A 16,427-nucleotide genomic window follows, 5' to 3' on the forward strand; every position below is an offset into this window, starting at 1 on the left:
GGTTTCATGTTTTCACTTTTGAAGTTGTTTACCTTAAGTCACAAGAGACAATATATAATTAATTTTTCTTCGTTTTCATACCAAAACTGACTTTCTGATTGGACAAATTTTTTTTGCATACCACTATGAAAAAAAATCCGAGAATGGCGCAAACCCCGACGTTATCGTGACGTCACAATAGAGACATTGACGTTGCGTATTGATTCGGAAAACAGAATCCCTGGAAAAACCACTATAATGTTACATTTAAACATACTTCATTTTATCAAATAGAGTATCAAATTAATTATAAGTATTGATGTCACTATTTTTTAATTTTATCGGGTTATTTATAAAAAAATTGTTTGCAAACTGTGTGAATCTGCATAGCGGATTCACACAGTTTGCAAACAATTTTTTTTTCATACCCCAATAAAATAAAAAAAATAGTGACATCAATGCTTAAATGAATAAATGTATAAACACATGTTACATTTTTGATTTCTTTACAAATAACATTGTACTTGTAAGTCATAGATACCAGATATATGGGCTTTCTATATACTAATGACATTCTGTCCTGCCAGGGTTACCTCCCTTCAGTCTGCCAGTAATGAGAAAATCCAATTGGAACTCCTCGGATGTAACTGTTGTACATTAACCAAGGAAGTAACACAAGAGCATTTATTTTGAAACTAATCTAAGGACTATTTTCAAAACAACTGCCTCAGAGGACACATTGTCAGTTCAATGATGCGACTATAGAAGTTCAACATTTCAATAACTATTTATTTTCTTATGCACAGTTAGGGTATATTTATGTTTACTGGCGAATCAAATGTTTTATTTTTCTTGCATATTCTAACACTAATATCACATCCACTGTTCTATTTTACATCTTAAAAGTTCCGATTAACTGAGAATCAAATGAAGGGAAGTAACTCTTGATAAATCAGAATGGTTCCATGCGATTTGATGCTAAAATTTGTTCAAACTAATTAATAATTTTGACAATTAGTGTCTTCCAACCCATGCATATTGAAGGTCGTAGCATGGGGTCAAATAGATTAAAATTCTTTAATGACTTCTTGTGAATAAGAGCTACCAAACTTGTTCAAATGAAAGCCTAGATACCCGATATTGGGCATGTGGCATGTACATGTAGGGATGAAGGGCTATCATATTTGGTCAAATGAATGACCTTGACCTTCATTCAAGGTCAAATAGGCTAAAATCTTTAAACATCTTGTGAATAACTAAGAGGCCTAGGGACCTGATATTTGGCCTGTTATATTCATGGAATAAAGGGCTACCAAGTTTGTTCAAATGAATAAACTTGACCTTCATTCAAGGTCACAGTGATCAAATAGGCTAAAATCTTAAAATTACTTTTTGTTAATAGCTAAAAGCCTAGAGACTGGATACTTGACTTGTAGCATGGTGGGGATCAAGGGACCTTCATTCATGGTCTAATTCATCAAATATGTTAGAACTTGAAGTTCTTCTATTAAAGGAGTTCTTTTTGTTTATTGTGGTGTATTGTGCCAATATCCATTAACCGTTATAGTCAATGGGCCTCTTGTTTCTATATTAAAACAGGAGCAGACGATTTAGTATTTTTCTTCAGTTACAAAAGTTTCTTAATTTACATCATTACCTCCATTGAATAGATTGAGCTTCTTATTTTACTTCAATATAAAATATTGATGATAATTAACTGCATCCCAAAAATGGCCTATGGCACTATACCCTATATGGAATACAATAATGATTGCACATGTACCAAAAGCAATACTAGTTACTGTATCTTATTTTTTGTATTTATTAGACATATATTTATGGGTAAACACAAGTTTTTGTACAAATGATGGGTATACTTTATGCTCTGTCGGCGTTGGAGCATCTATAAACAACTATAAAAGGTAATGATTTAGGAGAGAACCTTCAGGCAACCCATGGTTATCTGTATATTCTATATTAACCAAATTTGAGATCACATTCTGATATTCGCCTTTTAGATAAGACATGCGAGCCATCAGCATCATATGAATTAATGCACAATAAGTCAATAACATATTTTTAGTGTTTTCGCTAGTCTATTAAAATGCTGCATGAAAATATTATTTCATTAACTGATAATCAATATAAATGCGCTTACCTGATACCGATCAAGATATTTTCTGTCGCCAAAATGGTTTATATATGCCTCCGGTCTTTAGTACAATGAAGCAGTACAGGTATGTATTTTTTTTTCAAAATTCCTTGTAAAATAAAATATTTAAACCAAATCGGCTCGTGATTTTACTAGATCGCGATAAAGTTTCTTTAAAATATTTCTTTTAGTAGGTTTTCTGATGTTTGAGTGGTACATGTATGTCAGGATAATTGTCTCTGTTAGTACACACAGTGTAACTTCCCACATGGGATTCGAACTCCTGACCAAAAATTACAGGCTAGCGGGAGTAGGTAGTGGCATGTATTTCAGTGACCGTGGCCCCAAAAATGATGTTAAGAATTCCAATTTTGTTTTAAGATCTTAGAAAAGCACTTTACCTATTGACACATTGAACGAGTTGATGAAATAGATTAACATTCATGTACATTGAATTTCAATTCAAATTAAAACTAGGCTTGTAATTCCGGATCCGCTCTACTACGATGCTGTTTACGTTACGCTCCAATATAATTATCGCAGTGGAGCAAAATTGTAAGGCTTATTTTGATTAGATTGTTTGTATTTGAAATTTAAATCTGACCTGTTTTTATAGTGTTTTCATCTATTTGAATAACTTTCATAGTCTAATCAGCGAAAACTCTGTAGTCTCCGGTTATCTAGATTTCTGAGCTAATTGATCAATGCATTAATTCGCGAAAAAGAGAAAACGTGTTGAAAGGATGCACAATTATTGTTTATTAATACAAAAAAGAACAGTATGCATGCATGTCAACACAAAACGCATAATAAAATCTGTTAAACTATGACAAAATATACACAAAAAGCTTGTAAAGGGATTTCCGTTACTAAGCTATATTTCATTACAGGCAGTGACATTAATTTGGTGAGTTATAATATTCAATCCGGATCTTGGAGGATTTCCGACTTCATTTCTTCGTTGGGACAGTCCACTGCTGGTGGGAAGTTGTGGGTTTTAATGGTATCGTCCAAGAGGGTTCCAGGATAGCAATAACAGAATCTCACATCGAGGCCAGTGGAAGAACATTGGTAATAACAACTGTTTACGCAGGGATCGGGTACAAATGTAAATGGTGGGCAGACTTTAGGTCCTGAAAAATAATTGGGAGATGTTTGTAAATAAAAATGGTAATGAAAATGGTTGAAATTAATTAAGCATGGCCTCACCTAATATTGCCGACTGAACTAGTTGGAAGTTCATTATAATTTTATGTAAGCAGGTATTAAGTTTCAGCTTAGAGGTCCTATGCTCCACTTCCTCATGCCTTTCAGATCGGTTGTGTATAAATATGCATTAAATCTCGTTAATTTGAGAAATAAAAGATAAACTACCACTCTTAGTGACTATGGTGTGTTTCGGTCAGGGGACGGAACCCAAAACCTTCCTCACAGGGGCGAGCACTCAACAGAAGGCAAAAAGTGAGATGGTGCCATGGGAGACGTTAGGAAGAAGAAAGTAAGGTAGGCAGAAAGAAACAATAATATCTTAAAGATGCTCCACCGCTGACAAATGTACAATATTTTTTCACTATCGAAAACAGCAGCAGACGATTTAGTATTTTTCTTCAGTTATAAAAGTTACTTACTTTACACCATTAACACAATTGAAAAGCTTGAGCTTCTAATTTTACTTCAAGTTAAAAGTTAAGAATGAAGTACAGATTGTGCATGCACCATGTCGATACATGTAAACATGCCTCATTTTAAACTGGTCGCTATAGAAGTTACGATTATTGCCGAACGGAAGTCGGAAAGTTCATGACCCGTTTTCGGAAGAGTTCGTAAGGATGTTACGTAGTTACGGTGGTCACATGACCTTCTTGGCAACGACGTTACAATGTCGGCTAACTTCGGCTTGTGGGACCCATCTAGCGATGTTGAAGATTTATTTGATTTTATTCCGAGTCATAATCGCTCATCTTGACTTCGATTTAGTCCTGTCTCTGCCTGATTTACAACAGGATTTCTTTTCAACATTCTTCTTAATAATGAAAAAAAATAAGAAAGATACGGATATTGGGCCTTTACGTTTAGTCGTATATTGGGCCTTTACGTTTAGTCGTTTTTTACGATCATGCAATAAGGGCAGCGGGTACAATTCTAGTGCCCTATAGGGCCAGAATAAGGGGAGTGGGACGACTGGTTTGCTCGTTGTCAATATGATGTGACTGGATGTGGGTGTTGCTTGGTATCTTTAGAGACATGCTTCAGTAATAAAAATGGTAAACGATCCACTATACAAGAAGACACAACACAGATATACGATATTACGCAGTCTCCAAAACACAAAGCCGCCCTTCATACACACAACGTGCCGCATACATTGGAGACCATCCTTACATGACCTGTTGAATTGAATCAAACAAACAAACCTGTGTTATACATATATCAAATAAAAAGAAATAAAAGTTGACTTATGACAATTGAGGTCATTCTGTATAAGTTTTGGTAAGTTACAAACTTTGGCGAGGAATGAAAGATGACCTACGACAATTGACGTCATTTTGTTTAATTTTTGGGTAGTAATAAACTTTGACGGGGAATTAAAGATGAATAACGGTTATCGACGTCATTCTGTATTTTTTTGGTAGTTACAAACTTTAACGGGGACTGAAAGATGACCTACGACAATCGACGTCATTCTGTATAAATTTTGGGAAGTTACAAACTTTGACGGGATGAAAGATGACTTACGACAAGTGACGTCATTCTGTATAAGATTTGGTAGATACACGTGATAAAAAAGTGACTACTTCACTTGATGTCATTTGATTTTTTCGAGGTAGGGACAATATTTGAAGGCCATTAAAGTTGACTTACGACAATTGAGATCCTCTTGTATAAGTTCCGTGTAGTTACAATATATGATAAAGCTATTAAGTTGTGTTTTTTGTAGAGGGTACCGAAGGCTGTGTTATTGGATCCACGGTATGGTATTCCAGTGCGTTCTTTAAGACCCCCATGAGTGGATTGACACCATCTCCGCAGACATTTTTAAAATCATCCAGATCAAGAGCCCAAACCATAGAACCTGCTAGTTCCATCTCCTTAATGAATTTAGCCTAACAAGAAAAAAAAGGAAAAAAACAACTAACAAATGAATAGTGAAAAAATAACATACAGTTAAAATAAAATAAAAATCAACATGTCGAGGTTTTTTTTTTTATTTATCTTCATAATGATTATAGTACATGTAAGTATTGAATTGATAAAACCCAAACTTAAATTTATCCATTGCCGATACAACATTAACGATACTCATTATTTGACCAATAATGTGGTGTTCAAATGTATGTGTAAAATATTATATCAAATAATTTGCTTTCATTTTGGTGCATGCGCAATGAGTACTTCATTCCATATAGGGCATAGTGTCATAGACTTTTGTTCGGGACACAATTAATAAATTAATAATAAATAAAATCGAGTGTCACTTTCAATTTCAAAACCAACACAGTGTGCCGTTCCTTTAGATTCTTTCGAATTTATTAACCCATAAAAACAGCGATAGTAACTTCATGGAATAAGAAGCTAGGGTTGTCCAGGGGTGGACATACATACAGTGATAGTAACCCCTGGTATATCGAGGACTCTTTACCTTGCCAGTGAAGCTCTGAATGTCATCGTACCCTACCCATTGGTCCCCAGAGTAGGCGTACGGTACCTGATGTTCGTCATCCCAAACTCGCGTCCATCCCTGTTCCATATATTTGCATATCTATAAATAGACAAACAGATAAATGTAAATGAATAATAGATAAAATAAATAAATGATAATATATGGTAGTAAAAATGATAAATCAAAATAAATGAAAAAAATAAGTACATACTATTATATTATTTAATAAGCAAATTGATATATAGATAGGTAGATAAATACAGTATATAAATAAATAAATAAATAAATAAATAAATACACTGTATGTCATATCATGGTATCTAAATTCACTCATAGAATTGTTTTACATGACACATGTTCTGTTTTTTTTTCTCGAATTTTCAAACATAACTACATGTACGAAGCAAATTATCACCTAAACCTATTGGTCTACATCGTGAAAAAAAGGTAAAAACAATTGATAAAATTCATGTAATTGTCGCGAATCGTAATTGTTAACATTGATATAGCTGTATGATTAAGTAGTCCGGATGTGTTAGCTACAGTATACTTATCACCATGCCAGATATCTACGGTTTAAAAAATGCAACAAACAGCTACATGTGGATTACTTTTTTGGAATAGGTTTATTTAAGTTTGAAACGACAAATCTAATGCATTAGAATATACACAAAAATATAGATTGTTGAGATAGAAACCCATGACTTATTTATTTGACTTATATATCCAAGTTTACAGTCATCATTTAAATTGTTGGTCATAAATAATGAATGTAAATAAAAAATAGTATGTACCGCTTACCGCAAAAAGATTAAAAAAAATTCTTCAGCGATAAAACCAATATGGTTATTTCTTCAAATTATCGTCAGCAAAATATATAGCAAATATCGTGTAAATGATAAAATATATTTTGTCAAACAAACTTCATAGTAGGCGAGATATCCAGTGGCATTTGTATATGGTCCTTCAATTCCTGGTCCTATGGTAGGAGCGCCCAGACCAAAGTCCCAGCTGTTAGCTAGTGTAAATGTCCTCCCGTATAATGCTAGTCCCAGCACGAGCTTGTGAGGTGGAGCTCCCAGTGATATCCAGTACCGTACCGCAGCAGCCTAAACATGATTAAAAATTGATAAAGGGACAATTCAGTCTAAGTGTACATTAAAATTTGCACATATCTCGGAAACAAACCAGAAAAGAGATTAGTTGGTTTTACTGTGATATGCCAGAAAAGCCCACTGTAGTGAAATGTATGTGAAATGTTCAAACTCGCTGACTGTCCGCCATTACACATTATGGTCGGATGTTTTGTATGCCGAATCCGGGCCCTTGTCGGTGTAGTAAAGAAATTTGTGCCTAGAACTACTCAAATCGCTTTACAGTAGTGTGTTTACCTTATTAGATGCATGTTCTTGTCTAAAAATAATTTCATCGAGTCCTCAGTGGTTATGTATTGCATTTGTTTAACGTGCGTGACTTTGACTTGGGGTATGGGTTCAGCGTACATGATGTACCTGCTTAATCGTATTGATCAACGATTTGGAATTTAAACGGTATCAATCAAAACACTTAACAATGTCATTAAATTTGTCAATATTTTTTGTGATATGTTTCATAAGGAACGTAGAAAAATACATTTATGTCAAATTTTACTTCGTGGTTATGTAACAGAAATAGCCTCACTGCATTGTCCCTTTAAGTAAATCACTTTTAAAACATTACTTTTACAAAGTAAATGATCTTCTTGGTCGCCACACTAGTTACATATAAAACATTATTTCAGTTAATTAAATTAGACTTTTACTTGTGATCGTTGTAGATTTAGTAGTTAGAATCGTTAGTTTAAACTTACTCTATACATGTATTGCTATATTGTTATGTTTTATGATAATGTGACGTTCCAATGTGTTTGTTAGGTTGGTAAAAGGGCTAGCGTCTTTCGATTTAGGATTGATTTCTAAATTTCTCCATGTTGTTGGTCACGGTTACCTGGTGATCAACCGGGACGTACAGATTCACGTAATATTTTATCATATCACTATAAAATGCATTATCAAACTCATTTTACATTAACATTTTAAAGCTAAAAGCCATATCGGTCAAAGTATGTACATTGTACATTTAAAACGTCGGTAAACTGGAGGTGTGAAACAAGCCTCTAATTTATAATAGGCCCCTTCATAAAGTGATGAATACTTGTACTTTTTTTTAAATAATTTATTTTTGAAGTGAATGATTGAATGTGTTAAGTAGAAATGTTGCACATGTTAGTAAGATTTATTAAAAATGATCAGTATGCATTCAAAATTAAAGCACATAAGATATGTATAAAAAATACTATAACCCTTCTGCCGAAATCTTACTTAGTTAATTAAATTTATGTTTTATCGGTAAACTGTGATTCCCAAATAATAAAACAAACGTCTTATAGGTCTAAACAATTTAATGAATATTCATAAACGATACAGCGAGGCTTGAGTGGGGTGGTATCGATGGAGTATTTACAAACCTGATTCAGGAACCGGTGAAACCCTTGCTCATCACTTCTCGCGTAGAGTGGACTGCTGTGTCCTGTAGTGCTCTCCCACGACCCATGAAAGTCGTATGACATCAGATTTATGAAGTCAAGATCCCTGAAAAATTTGTCCCAAACCATTTGGATGATTTAATTTGTAATTATGTTAGTTGTGTGGCCTTTGTTAAATATATTATCTAAAGATACGATCAATGCGATGTAGTTTATAATGAGTTACATTATGTATGGGTATCGGTACCTTGAGCTAGAGAAATCCCAATGTGGCTATGGATCCGTGCTTCAAAGTCAATAGTCTGGATAACTCACAATCCGGAAGGAAATAACTTTGAACGAATTTATTTATTGACTTAGTACCGGAATTTATCAGTCCTGATCCATATGGTTTGGGTTGGAAACGCAAGTGTTCGGATTGTGTTGAGGATCGCTTTCATCGAACGCACCCATTTAAACAAAAAAATTTAATCTTGGTCGTGTCAATTTTAAAGCAAAGATATAGCAATATTTTCAAAGTAAAGAAACAAAAAGCATCTTTATCATTCATAGACTAACTCGTCCGGATTACGAATTTTCCAGACTGCTGAATCTTAGTCAATCTGTAACACTATGATAATCCGATTCATGTCATTTCCGTCTGGACTGAAATTTCCAGACTTTTCGCGTCCGGAGTATCGTGGATCCTCGGTATTAGAATTATACTAAAAAATTGAACTCCAATAAACGTTCCGTTTACTTACTTGGATATGAGATCTACTTGATAAGAATCATCAATAGTCCACTTTCCGGCCGACACTGCTGCCGAGAGAAGCAGAGGCCTTCGTGTTGTCCGGGTGCCTTCTTCCTGGAATCTGTGATGTAAAATCTTCAACAAACAACCCAAATAAAATCAGCAAAATTAGTAATTACAAAGACAATATTCTGTATTTGCATATTAAAGAGTAATTTGCCTTTACGGTAGGTACTGATTATGACGTCATGTGTTTGCGATCGTAACGTCATACATTCAGAATACGACGTGAATTGTGCTCATAAAATAATGACGTAACAATCGATACGTTACCACAAAGGAGATAACTCTTTGATAATTCGACACGATTAAAACATTCATTTGTGATATTGCATTTAAAGGCATTGGTTTATATCGAAATTAAACCCCGCTAATAGGTTCCGTTTATGAATCGCAAGATATGAACCTGTGAATTTAAAGCGTTATAGCATGATAGATTCCAATGACAGAGGACAGGGCGAAAAAATACGGTACTCTTCGGCACATTAATGATACATATGTTTATGTAACGCTCCATACAGAAAGCTAAAACATGGGTCAAATTCACATTTTTTTTCGGAATCAAGTTGTCCGTGAATGATTCGAAAAATAGTCTTCCTTGAATAAAGAAAACTGACCAATCGCCAGGCAGTACGTAGTCACGTCTCGTGCCCACAAGTGCATATGTACCTAATTATTCATTGATAGTAACAATACAAAATACAAAGTCACGTGCGGTATATATACAAATGTACCCGGACGGTTTGATTGACAGCTGTCGCCCGTCAAATACACAGTAACTTTCAATAAAATATTATTTTTAATTAATATTTAAACCAAATTTAGATTAGATATTTGTAGACAGACAACAAACTCGATAGCGTATTCTTCGATCGATATACCTGAACAAGTCTTGTAAATCTATATTTATCTCTCCAGCTATTGGCTCCAGATGAAGGGTATTCCCAGTCAAGGTCAAGACCATCCAGTCTGTATCTCCTGAGGAAGGAGATCGCGTTATCAGCGAACTCTTCAGTGTTCTGGTCTGTTGCTGCCATGGCTGAAAATCTTTCAACGCCATGGGACCAGCCCCCCACTGCTAAGATCACTTTCAGACTGGGGTTTATTGTCTTAAGATCTATAATTCTGCTGTATAAATCTGTAAATGAAACAGTATCAGACTTGAGTTTATTTATTAAAGTCTATAATGCTGCTGTATGGGTATGCAATATTTTGTATTTAAATGCTTTTGCTGTCAATCAGTACCGCATTTCATATAGGGTCTTGTGCTGTGGGTTTTATTCGAGGCGCAGTCTATTATTTCTACTACTTTTATGCTAAAGTGGCGTAGCACCTTTAACAATTCCGTCTTTGCATATTAAAGATTTACTTCCCTAAAGTTGCGGGTAGGTATCCCATTTAGACCGAATGAAACCCAAAATGTTGGCGATGCATGCAAAACAAATGTGAAAACCCACCGCGACCAGGATGGTTGCATTTCTACCACAATTATGAAGGAGTACTCCGTTCTGTCTATAAAATGAGTGCATAAACAAACGATTACAAAATGAAAAGGAGCTCATTTTAAAAGACAGATGATTCATTCTAGTAACACACTGTGACGTCATTATTTTGTGAGTGACAGTCAAGCCGTTTTCTCTGAAAAGTATGACAATCAATACCTACCCGCAAGGGCAGATAACTCTTTAATATGCAAATACGGAATTGATACAGCACTAAACCCTTTCACATACACAGTAATACATACCTATGTCATTGTATCCCTCTGTTGTCATGTTGTTACCGTCCAGTTGAGAGAAGGCGAATATGATGTGAGTACAGAGAAAAGGATCAATATCGCCTGCTGAGAACGCCATAGGGCTTATTCTATACTGGGCCCAGTTTGTGAAGTAACACACTCTCTTGTATTCTGACATCCCTGTAATTCAATTTTATCATGTATTAAATAATAAAAAATACATAGTATATGCTACACTTACATTCTTTTTATAGCATAGTTTTCTTTTAATTTTTTTTGTAAATTAAGCATTTGACTTATTTTCTTCAAATTTATTTCAAATTTTGACAAAGGATGGACTTGAATAGTTTATTTTTATTATGGAGATAAAACACTAAAATCGTGTGTATGATTAGAATACACTCTGACTTTTGAATTATAAGTCATTAACATAAAATATATATCATTCAATCTAAACCTATTAAATTCAAACTTTCCTAACGGGCTCTTTTAACTATAAAATCATTAAGCCATTGTTGCAGCCAATCAGAGACGGTGTTACTAAAACATAGACATAATTTATTAAACCAATAAAAATGCTTGTTACACACAACAATATTTAAACAATTGTCTCACATCCTGGCTAATCATATTTAGTCCTATATATCGAGACAATCATCCGGGGCGGTTGTAAAATAATGAACGTACACCAAAGTTATTTTTAATATATCTAGCATGTATTTCTACTAATATCATGTTCAAATGACGTAGCATGCCCGCATGTAGCTCACAAACAAAATCCAGAGAGACGCCCAAAAGCTTAACAACTGTTCACCACGGTACACCCTCAGACAATTCTCTTTTGAGTAGGTTGACCTTGTGACCTCTAGTAGTGACGTCAGTGTGATTCTAAATAACCTTGAACCACATTACGTAGACGACATTAAAATTGCATTGCTACCTTAGGTAGGTATAAGCACTATAAACATCAGCTACAATGTATGTCGTCTGCATCTTTTTACAATAGAGGTATTACTGTATCTTCAAACATAGCTGCGGTGTCACCCATTGTGATTCAAGTGCAATATCCAGCAGAAAACAATCACAGACTTCACTTGTCGCTGTCTAATATGTTACCTTACGGTACGGTATTAATGTATTATCAGCCTCTTTCGTGTGTGGATAGGAAAGGTATATATTCTACTCGATTGTCACATTTTGTGTTTTCAAGGAAGGAATATCTCCTTCTTCATATCCACATAAGAAATGGTATTTTTCTCTCATACGTTTTATTACAATTTTACAATGTTATGAAATGCTGTTATTTTGAAATAATTTCAACGGAAACCGCGACTACAAATCAATTCTCCATATATAAAAAAAAATGTTTGATATTTTGATGCAATTCCATTGTTTGTGTTCTTAATAGTAAAGCCAGCGTAGTTTCTGGTAATTATTGGTTCACATTTTACCAATATTTGTAATTTTGTTGACGCAGTGACATAACAGAATTGTATTGTATGGGCAGAAATACAACCTCAGACAACATGAGTGTATCTCATTTGATAAACCAGTTTTACACCCGTAGGTATGAGAGAAATATATTTCTGTCGGTATCAACCACGCAATATTAAAACTTTTGACGATTGAATCTACAAGCGACTGACGGTCATTCGGACAATACGTAATAGCATATTGTCTGTAGGGACATGTAAATATGTATTTATATCAGGTGGGTATACGTATGCCTTGTAGATGTTGTCAAATATGTCCGTTAAATGCAACGGCCGGGGCGTATCGTTCAACGTTAACGTTAGACATTGTGATACAAAATATGATATTTATATAAATATTAAGTAATATTAAGAAAAATATACCTTTAAAGGCAGCTCGCAAAGATTTAGAACCGCTTAAATTAAATGTTCTCGATTTAAGGTCAACGCGCGAGATTTTTGACCCGCGAAAATTGTGTATTGCCTATTCACGTAAACGGTTTTGTATCATCATTTTCAGGCTGAACCAGCCATATTTTATGGGAATTCCCTCTCCCTGTTAAAATATGCAATGTAAACAAAGCATTAAATCAAGAAAACAGCACCTGTGTCGCAATGTATTTCTGAAATACAATGCTAATATTTCAGTAGTAGGTTGCATATGTGTTTTTTGATATAATTCAATAGAGCATTTTCGGAGCATTTAGATTTATCAATGTAAACAAATATTCACTGCGCTCGATCGTTCTTACGTCGACATAGTTTAGCCCGCAGAACAGTACATTAGCCTCCAGGATTTTAGAACCAAACAGTGGATTAATCTGATAACAGATTTTGTCTAATTCCTTTAAACTTTGATTATCCGACTGAATACTACCATTCATAAGGACGAAAACTACGACATCGGAATCCACCGGCCACGATGAAAAGGTCATTGGGTGACTAAAAATATTGCGAATCATCAGAGATGTGTTTTAGTAGATATTGCTCTCCTCTCGTTGTTATTAATACATTTTCACATTTTCCTTCTCCAACTCCACACTTTGTTTTCAGGAAACAAACTTAAATCCAATATCATATGCTATTCACACAATTACAAAAATGTACCTCCATGATATCGTTGTGCTCTTGAAATAACTGTAACATGCTATGTCGGGTGATCCGGCTGGTCAGATCAACACACCGAGGAGAAATGTTTATAGATACATACCTATTATATACGTCGACACGATGTTAAATAAGGCCAGAAGAACGACTAAACGAACTGTAAATTCCATCTGAAATGATTAAATAAATTTATGGATATATAACATAAATAAATATAAAATAAATATATGAATAAATATACAATAAATATATGAATAAATTTATAAAATGAATAGATACACTGTACATATATTAAATAAATAGTATATTTATATAATATAATATATATTTATTAAATAAATAAATATATTTATAAAATAAATACATTTTTAAAATAAAATACATTTATACAATAAATAGATTGATAAAAAATAAATAGATTTATAAAATAAATAAATAATTAAAAAAAATGGATAAATGTTCACTATAAATGTAATTCCACCAGTAACGTGCTTGTTCGGAACCGTGTATACTTTACTGCTATTGTTAAAATGTAATAAAATGCTATGTAAAAACATTTGATTGTAAAAAAAAATTAGTTGTACATGTTTCTTCTTTAAAACATATACAGTTACTAATTGTTACGATACGCGCAAATGCTTTGTCAGAAAGATTGATTGCTTGAAGTTTTGTTTAAAATTTTGTTTGCTAATGATTATTATTTTCTTTAAATAATAAACTATTTGTATAAGAGTGAACAAGGTTCCCTTGTTTGGATAAAGTAAGATATGAACCACTACTTTGCTATGATAAATGTAGATTGTGATTTTATGTGGTCTAGAACAAATGTACTTATCCGGCCTATTTTGCTTGTAAGCCAGTCTAAAGACAACATCATTATTTGTCTAGAAGGCTTTATTGCAATTAAATTAGGTCGATCACATTTCACTAAGAAAATTGGTTAAAATCATTTTAATTTCGATATTTTTTCATATGATATTTGCATAGTAGTTTACATTGATTAGTTCGTCTAATATTTGAACTATAACATTAGAATAAAGTTTTCAAAGAGCTTGATTTTTAAATGTTCCCAGACAAGACAAAGAGAATAAGGTGACTAACACTGCCAAACAAAGATATCGTTTTCTTGTGATTATTGATATTTTAGCTTGTCAACCCAAGGCTTGCCTTGTTTGATTCTCTTTCTCCAATACTGATTAGAAAAAAAAAACCATTTCAGTTGCTTTCCAGTTTTTTAGCTCGCCTATTCGAAGAATAGCGGGAGCTAATGTTGTCACCCCGGCGTCGGCGTCGGCGGCGGCGTCAGCGTTGGCGTCCCATATCACGTTTAAGTTTTTGAGCAAGTTTCTGTTTCGTCAATTGTTTAAGCTTAAGTCATCATAAATGTTTATGACTTTATTTTCCTAATGTGTATGGATGCTGAAAGTGATAATACAACCAATTTGGGGCCCTTTAGGTTTTTTTTGAGTCTGTTAATTTGTCATATTTCCATGTTAAAGTTTTTGAGCAAGTTTCTATTTTGTCAATTGTTTAAGCATAAGTCATCATAAATGTTTATGATTTTATTTTCCTAATGTGTATGGATGCTGAACGTGATAATACAACCAATTTGGGGCCCTTTAGGGGTTTTTGAGTATGTTAATTTTTCATATTTCCATGTTAAAGTTTTTGAGCAAGTTTATATTTTGTCAATTGTTTAAGCATAAGTCATAATAAATGTTTATGATTTTATTTTCCTTATGTGTATGGATGCTGAACGTGATAATACAACCAATTCGGGGCCCTTTAGGGTGTTTTTGAGTCTGTTAATTTGTCATATTTCCATATCTAAATAGTAAATACTTGAACATCATCTTCTTCTGAATAGGCGAGCTTTGCTGTTCTCCAATAGCTCTTGTTAATCATGCCATTATCAAAGGAAAGTCGTATATATGTGTCAAAATTGATGACATGTTTGATTATATACCAAAGTGTCGTTTGACATTAGAAGATAACAATGTTTATGATTTTACTATTCAGTTTTTAAATATCACAAATTTATCTGCCCGTATGAGTAGGTATTGATTGTGGCGCCATGTATTTACGAGCACAACATCTTATTTTAAAGACAAATACACATGAATTCATGAATCCACAATCGATATCTTCGTAAAAGGGCAGATAACTCTGTAGTATCTGTAATATGTAAAGGTGTAATAACACCAAGGCAGACAATATAGGTTTATATGAATGAAAAAAAACCAAAAAAAAACAAAAACTGCCAATCACACCTCAAGAACAAATCGGGTTTAAAATATTATCAAATGGACCATATTGATATTAGATATGATAACAGCAAAACCCACTCAAATAAACATTTACGTATTTTAAACATTTACGTATTTACGTATCATAAGATAAGTTAAATTTAAAAAAAAACATATTTATAAATATTTTTTGAAAAAGAAATTTAACAAATGTATTTGAAAACTGAATATTTACAAATAATTTTGAAAATAAAATATTAACAGATATTTTTGAAAATCAAATATTTATAAGAGTTTTTGAAAATTAAACATTTACAAATGTATTTGAAAACTAAATATTTACAAATAATTTTGAAAATCAAATATTTACAGATATTTTTGAAAATGAAATTCTTCGCAAATGTTATCTACTACATATATTTTAATGATAATGATACATTACCTTTATTCTTGTGGGACCGTTGTATCTTTAGAACTCTACTATCCATGGAATACACGACATATATACAGACGTACCTGTGGAACTAAAGGGTGTACCTGGTACATGTCCTGTACCTACATAGGTGTAGTACGAGATACCTGCGTCATAACTAAAGGTAGCGGATACTATAAATAACGCAGATGTTGTTTTGATTTTATCATCCACATTTTTGCTCTGGTGGGTTATATATATATATATATAGCAGGTTTTAATTGTACACAGTGATACGGTCGCCTTCTACCTTCGCGCTTGGGGGAATTTCCCTTTAGCTCAG

General features: G+C 33.4%; 1 protein-coding gene across 2 annotated transcripts; it reads right to left on the minus strand.

Moving 5' to 3' along the window:
- Window positions 1–2,866: 2,866 nt before the first annotated feature.
- LOC138306324 (chitinase-3-like protein 1) lies at window positions 2,867–16,253 on the minus strand. 2 transcript variants are annotated; one of them, XM_069246757.1, is made up of 10 exons: window positions 16,115–16,253; window positions 13,530–13,596; window positions 10,857–11,027; window positions 9,991–10,247; window positions 9,060–9,184; window positions 8,299–8,422; window positions 6,716–6,901; window positions 5,772–5,891; window positions 4,994–5,235; window positions 2,867–3,264 (listed from the first exon to the last, which is right to left on the minus strand). In XM_069246757.1, exons 2-9 carry the CDS (start codon window positions 13,594–13,596, stop codon window positions 5,050–5,052), a joined length of 1,236 nt encoding a protein of 411 aa, XP_069102858.1. In that variant the 5' UTR covers window positions 16,115–16,253; the 3' UTR covers window positions 2,867–3,264; window positions 4,994–5,049. The 2 variants fall into 2 exon arrangements, with proteins under 2 accessions (XP_069102858.1, XP_069102859.1); XM_069246758.1 differs by lacking the exon at window positions 2,867–3,264 and adding an exon at window positions 4,215–4,518.
- Between the last annotated feature and the right edge of the window lie 174 nt (window positions 16,254–16,427).

Source organism: Argopecten irradians, chromosome 13, assembly GCF_041381155.1.
Source record: "Argopecten irradians isolate NY chromosome 13, Ai_NY, whole genome shotgun sequence".
Lineage (NCBI taxonomy): Eukaryota > Metazoa > Mollusca > Bivalvia > Pectinida > Pectinidae > Argopecten > Argopecten irradians.

What these genes read in the sequence shown, in the direction of transcription:
- LOC138306324 (XM_069246757.1), bottom strand. Translation starts at nt 13,596, where the DNA reads ATGGAATTTACAGTTCGTTTAGTCGTTCTTCTGGCCTTATTTAACATC. An exon ending in CAAGTAGATCTCATATCCAA is followed by an intron (nt 8,423 to 9,059) that starts GTAAGTAAACGG and finishes CAAATTTTTCAG; the next exon opens with GGATCTTGACTTCATAAATC. An exon ending in GATATCTCGCCTACTATGAA is followed by an intron (nt 5,892 to 6,715) that starts GTTTGTTTGACA and finishes GTCTATTTATAG; the next exon opens with ATATGCAAATATATGGAACA.